At 38.3% G+C, this 6,801-nt stretch overlaps 1 protein-coding gene across 1 annotated transcript; it reads right to left on the reverse strand.

Annotated features, from left to right (window-relative positions):
• Window positions 1-4,014: 4,014 nt before the first annotated feature.
• On the reverse strand, window positions 4,015-4,784 carry RPL10L (ribosomal protein L10 like). Its single transcript, XM_055536384.1, has one exon. It carries the CDS (start codon window positions 4,721-4,723, stop codon window positions 4,079-4,081), a length of 645 nt encoding a protein of 214 aa, XP_055392359.1. The 5' UTR covers window positions 4,724-4,784; the 3' UTR covers window positions 4,015-4,078.
• Window positions 4,785-6,801: the final 2,017 nt, after the last annotated feature.

The following is a 6,801-nucleotide window of genomic DNA, read 5'->3' on the forward strand; positions in this document are numbered from 1 at the left end:
TAGGAAAATAATGTCAGGACAGCTATATAATCAGTCTCTTGAGAAAAAGGAGAGGAGAAGTAAAGAAAGAAGTAATAAATATTGAATGAAAAAGATAGGTAAGGTAAATTATCTAGTTTGGAAGGAAAACATAGATAATAAAACAAATCTCCATGGTGAATAATAATCATATGTAGAGGATAACTGGTAAAGCATAACATTTTTTCAAAATAAGTTCCAAAAAGAGATGACAAAATAGAAAAATATGAAAATGGAAATTTATAAAACTAAGGAATATAAAACCAGAGGGAATTATGGTTGCAAAACAGAATATTAACAGTGTCAGGCTTTATTTTTCTGGGCTCCAAAATCACTACAGATGGTGACTGCAGCCATGAAATTAAAAGACGCTTACTCCTTGGAAGGAAGGTTATGACCAACCTAGATAGCATATTCAAAAGCAGAGACATTACTTTGCCAACAAAGGTTCGTCTAGTCAAGGCTATGGTTTTTCCTGTGGTCATGTATGGATGTGAGAGTTGGACTGTGAAGAAGGCTGAGCACCAAAGAATTGATGCTTTTGAACTGTGGTGTTGGAGAAGACTCTTGAGAGTCCCTTGGACTGCAAGGAGATCCAACCAGTCCATTCTGAAGGAGATCAGCCCTGGGATTTCTTTGGAAGGAATGATACTAAAGCTGAAGCTCCAGTACTTTGGCCACCTCATGCGAAGAGTTGACTCATTGGAAGAGACTCTGATGCTGGGAGGGACTGGGGGCAGGAGAAAAGGGGATGACAGAGGATGAGATGGCTGGATGGCATCACTGACTTGATGGACGTGAGTCTGAGTGAACTCCGGGAGTTGGTGATGGACAGGGAGGCCTGGCGTGCTGCGATTCAAGAGGTCGCAAAGAGTCGGACACGACTGAGCGACTGATCTGATCTGACCTGATCATGAAAAGAGTAACACTACAAACAACAACAATTAGGAGAGAGGCAAGAACAAATGTAACAACAATAACTTCAGATTCAACTGTTATAAGTTAACATTGATTTTGTGTACTTATGTGCAAGCCACAATCCTATTCATTTTCTCAATGAATTATCTCATATAGTCCTAAAAACAACCTATAATTATAATGTCCTAATCCTATTTTATAGTTTAAAATTAAGGAATAGCTATACTAAATAACTTGCCTGTAAGTGAAGTAAAGAGATTCAAATCCAGCCATCCTGACATCAGATCTTCCCTTATTATCCACTGTTAAGCACGATAATAACCTCACTTTGAATTATGATTAATGGTGCAATATACTTTTGGCTTTGCTCATTGATTTTTACATTATTTACTTAAAAAAAGAATGTGTAGATATTTTTAGGAAAACAATGAAGTCATTACTCTAAAATAAAAAAGCATATGTTATTAATATAAAGGCAGGAATGATCTCTCATCTCAATCCTTAGGTCAGTATTTGACACTCTTTAAGAGACAAAAAGCCCAACTTGAATTGTGTCAGGGCAGGCAGTACAAAGCTGCTAAAGTAGAAATAAAATGCCTGCCAATATTACTGATAACCAATTCATGTAAGAGCTGGTGTATATTTTCATAAAAATTAAGGATTTTAAGCAGGATTTGCTTAATATAATTCCATATTTTGAGAGAAGGAAAGAAATGGTGGATTATACAATAATTATTGGTGGAATATGTTTTTCAAAACTAAATTGGAATGATACATGGTCTCTTTCCTAACAGATTCGGCCAGTATTTTCCATAAAATCTGAAGAACTCCAACAACTAAATCAGAGGGTTTTGCAAGGCAATATTTGCTTGAATTTAGTCAACTGTATTTGGGTTTTTATTTTAAATAGGCAGATAGTTCTGTTTCATTGCAGTAGTGGATGAAATTCTGAATACATATGTTCCAAAATTAAATTTTCCATTTTGAATAGAAATTGAAAAATAATGAAGAGCTCTACAATATAAAATTAAATTTCAGTTCAAATGTCTTATCAATTTTTAATAACTAGAAAATAGGAAAATGCTGATAAAACAAAATTATGGCTTATAGAACATAAGTTAGCATGATGTTTGTTAAGAAAAACAAGTGAAAATGTTCTATCAAAGTTAAAGGAAATAACTTGATGACACCTTCCTCCTAGATGTTTAATGTACTAATTTTTCATCTTTAATTCACCTTTCATTCACCTGTCTATACGCAATAACAATCATAGTTACCAACCTCTTAGAGCAAAGACATTCATGGGCTTATGCGTTCTGTATTTAGTGAGTATAGAGCTCCATATATGAAGGTTAAAATGTTTAGAATGTTTGAGACTGAAGATAAGGATAAATAATGAAGATAGAGAATATTTTCAAAGCTGCATCATATTTGTATTAACATGTGACCAAGGAAGTGCTTTCTTTGGCATTTTGATTTTTCTGAAGCTGAGGGTTTTTTTTTTTTTTTTTTTTTTAAAGATTATGTGGTAAAAAATTAACAGGACTGGACAGGAGTCAGAAGATCTGGCTCAAGTATACTTTAATTTGCAAGTTGCATAGTACTTAATCTCCTAGAAAATTTCAGGAGATTTAAAGTATTAATATCAAGTAAAACATGTCAAGTGCTACTTAAGCTGAAAGGTCCTTTCTATATATTCATGTAATTTAGTACCTGCTATTCTTTTTGTTTGAGCTTCCCTGGTGGCTCAGCAGTAAAGAACCTGCCTGCCAATACAGGAGATGCAGGAGAGGCGGGTTTGATTCCTGGGTCGAGAAGATCCCCTGGAAAAGGAAATGGCAACCCACTCCAGTCTTCTTCCTTGGAAAATCCCACAGACAGAGGAGTCCAGTGGGCTACAGTCCATGGGGTCACAAAGAGTCAGACAGGACTGAAGCGACTAAACCACTGCCATCCTTCTTGTTTAGGTATAATAATAAGTATAGCTTAAAACAGCAACTACACAAGTAGGTAATATAGTAAGAGCAGAAAAGAAGTATCAAGGCAGACACAAAATTTTAAGATTGACATAGGAATTTTAACTAAATGAAAATAATTTTAAAAGGATGTCTTTCGATACTGCTTATTTAGTATTCCTTTTGTTCCTTAAATACAATGACTTCGAAAATGAGTAGTTATAGAAAACTGAGGGCACTGTTTGCAGGATTGAAATTTAGAAAACTAAATAACATTAAGAACCAGAATTTTAAAATGTAGTAGAGACCCAGAAACTTTAGTTTATGTAATTTCTAAACTAAAACATAAACAACTAAAAACCCCACTTGCATCCACAACATAACTCTAATGTAGGGCAAGCACCGACAGATTGCAAATTATCTCTGGGATCTTTTAAATCTGCACAGATACCTGATTTAGTGTCATTTTCTTTTATGTTCATTCTACTGGGACTCAGGTCAAGCAATATGAACTTGGAAGTCAACCTGTGACCTTTCTGTGATGAAGAAAAGATTGGATTGTCCTCTCTTGAGTGTGAGATAATGAAAGGCTTGTCTGGGGAAATCTTTTGCAGTGATCCCCAATTGTCCCAAGGCTGATAGTTGGAGTTGATAGGTAGTTCTAAAGAAAGACAATGTGCAGAAATGTATAAGGAAAACCTAAGCAACAAGTTTATTAGACTTTTTCATTTCAAAGAGATCATAGTTGAAACATGACTAATGCCTACCATGATTTTCATTCCTATTATTTTCTATAAAAGTAATTCTTTTCTGTAAATCTCAGATTCTTCCCTACTTTTTTATTCAAGGTAATAACTGTGTAATTTATGACTTCTCTAAAAACAAAACTTCTTACATATTTCCCTTGGCTCTCTAGGTTAACAGCATGAATTAGAACTGCAATAGCTTTCCCTATGAATGGCAAACAAATCGTTCACTTGAAAGTAAATTATCATTTGTTATTTAAATTCTTTCTGATAATTTTAATAGAAAAATTATTTCTCTAGTAGTCTATGTTTTAAAAATTGGATATTTTTAAATGTTTAAAATATTAAAAAATCAACAATTACTTTTTGCCAGTAAATACAATTTATTGGTGAACAAAATTTAGACCAGCATGGCCAAAGTTGGCAGTGTTGTCAAAGACCTCAGGAGTTCAGAGCTCGCCACTTGTCCAAAGGTCCACGGTTGGGGACATATTTGACTCCGCAACCATCGGGAATGAGGCGCTTCTTAGCCACTTTGTCTTCAAATTCATCAGCATTAAACTTGGTAAAGCCCCATTTCTTGGAGATATGAATCTTCTGGCGCCCAGGGAACTTGAACTTGGCCCTGCGTAAAGCTTCAATCACATGTTCCTTGTTCTGAAGCTTGGTGCGGATGGACATGATGACTTGACCAATGTGGACTCGGGCCACCGTACCCTGGGGCTTTCCAAAGGCACCTCGCATACCTGTCTGAAGCCTGTCAGCACCAGCACAGGACAACATCTTGTTGATGCGGATGACATGGAATGGATGGAGTCGCACTCGAATGTGAAAGCCATCTTTGCCGCAACTTTTCACCATGTACTTGTTGGCACAAATTCGGGCGGCCTCCAGGGCTTCGGAAGAGAGCTGCTCATATTCATCAGACACCATGTGGCCACAGAGTGGGAACTCATCCACTTTGGCCTTCTTCCGACCCAGGTCAAAGATGCGGATCTTGGCATCGGGGACACCTCGGCAGAAGCGAGACTTTGGGTAAGGCTTATTCTTACAGTACCGGTAACAACGGGCAGGGCGGCGGCCCATGACAACAGGAAGAATCTCTGAAGTGCGTAGTAGTGAAGGAGGCGCTCTCGCTCATGCCTGCGCATGTGCTATATGTACATTGCCCATCTTTAGGTGCGGGAACCATAGAGTACTTGAAGACTCTCTTTCACAACATCCCCACCATAGATGCAGATATACTCTACGCATGCGTGTGGGAGATTTGAAAAATGAGCAGGACCGAGAGGCTATTGACTCAACTCCAGTGTTTTTGCCTGGAGAATCCCAGGGACAGGGGAACCTGGTGGGCTGCCATTTATGGGGTCAGGCAGAGCCGGACACAACTGAAGTGACTTAGCAGCAGAGAGGCTATTGAATATATTGGCATGCAGGCATCCTGGTGAAGCAGTGAGCTTTCCAGCAGCGGCCCTGTAAGGCTGTTTCCTTCCTCCTGTTCATCTTGAGCCTAAAATGTTTGCTGTAAGGTTTGTCATAGGTATAAAATATGTACTTTCCCAGAATTTGAATGAGGAAGGGCTCTCTACCTAGTAAATATACTTTGTGTCTGGTTTGTTCAAATAATGCAAGAGCTCACATCTCCTATCACCGATTGTAGATCAATTGCTATTTGTCAGAGTATGTGCTCACCTTCATGGATAAAGTGGTTTCTTGGTATGAGCTTCCTGGTGAGGCTCAGGAAGAGATGAAAGTAGGGGGGAGAAGGAGAAGTTATCTGTTGTACATGTTGCTTGATAATTGTTTTAGAAACATGAGTTTGGTTTTATTTATTTATTAATCACGTGGAAGGATTTTATTGTCAAAATGTCATCCATAATATTGGAATACCAACTAAACGTTTTAACTTTAAGGCTGTTTGCATTTTCAAATGTTGCTGCTTCTGGGAACTGTATAAAAAGTAACTGTTGGGAATTCCTCCATGGTCCAGTTGTTAGGACTTGGCACTTTCACTGTCGGGTCTGTGTTCTGTCCTTGGTTAGGGAGCTAAGATTCCACAAGCCAGGAGGCAAGGCCACACACACACACACACACAAAGTAGCTATTTATGCTTTATTAATGTATTACACCTTACTGAGAAAGAGCTTCATAGTTTGTTTTCTTCTATTATTTGATTTTATAAAAATATTATGATCAGGATCAGAGTGTGGGGAAAGAGAGAAATGAGAGGGAGAGAATCTACAATTAGTCAGTCAGTTGAGTTCAGTTGGTCAGTCGTGTCTGACTCTTTGTGATCCCATGGACTGCAGCACAACAGGCCTCCCTGTCCATCACCAAGTCCTGGAGTTTACTCAAACTCATGTCCATTGAGTCTGTGATGCCATCCAGCCATCTTACCCTCTGTCGTCCCCTTCCCCTCCTGCCTTCAATCTTTCCCAGCATCAGGTTCTTTTCCAGTGAATCAGCTCTTCGCATCAGGTGGCAAAAGTACAGAAGTTTCAGCTTTACCATTAGTCCTTTCAATGAATATTCAGGACTAATTTCCTTTAGTATTGACTGGTTGGATCTCCTTGCAGTCCAAAGGACTGTCAAGAGTCTTCTCCAAGACCATAGTTCAAAAGCATCAATTCTTCAGCCCTTAGCTTTCTTTATAGTCCCAACTCTCAGATCCATACATGACTACTGGAAAAACAATAGCTTTGACTAGACGGACCTTTGTTGGCAAAGTAATGTCTCTGCTTTTTAATATGCTGTCTAGGTTGGTCATAACTTTTCTTCCAAGAAGCAAGCGTCTTTTAATTTCATGGCTGCAGTCACCATCTGCAGTGATTTTGGAGCCCAAAAAACTGTTTCCCCATCTATTTGCCATGAAGTGATGGGACCAGATGCCATAATCTTAGTTTTCTTGATGTTGAGCTTTAAGCCAACTTTTTCACTCTCCTCTTTCACTTTGAACAAGAGGCTCTTTAGTTCTTCTTCACTTTCTGTCACAAGAGTGGTGTCATCTGCATATCTGAGGTTATTGATATTTCTTCCGGCAGTCTTGATTCCAGCTTGTGCTTCATCCTGCCCAGCATTTCTCATGATGTACTCTGCATATAAGTTAAACAAGCAGGGTGACAATATACAGCCTTGACGTACTCCTTTTCCTATTTGGAACCAGT

The sequence above is a fragment of the Bubalus kerabau genome, chromosome 10, assembly GCF_029407905.1.
Source record: "Bubalus kerabau isolate K-KA32 ecotype Philippines breed swamp buffalo chromosome 10, PCC_UOA_SB_1v2, whole genome shotgun sequence".
Taxonomy (NCBI): Eukaryota; Metazoa; Chordata; class Mammalia; order Artiodactyla; family Bovidae; genus Bubalus; species Bubalus kerabau.

Bases quoted from the DNA above. Each gene is read 5' to 3' on its own strand.
- RPL10L (XM_055536384.1), bottom strand. From the start codon at position 4,723: ATGGGCCGCCGCCCTGCCCGTTGTTACCGGTACTGTAAGAATAAGCCT.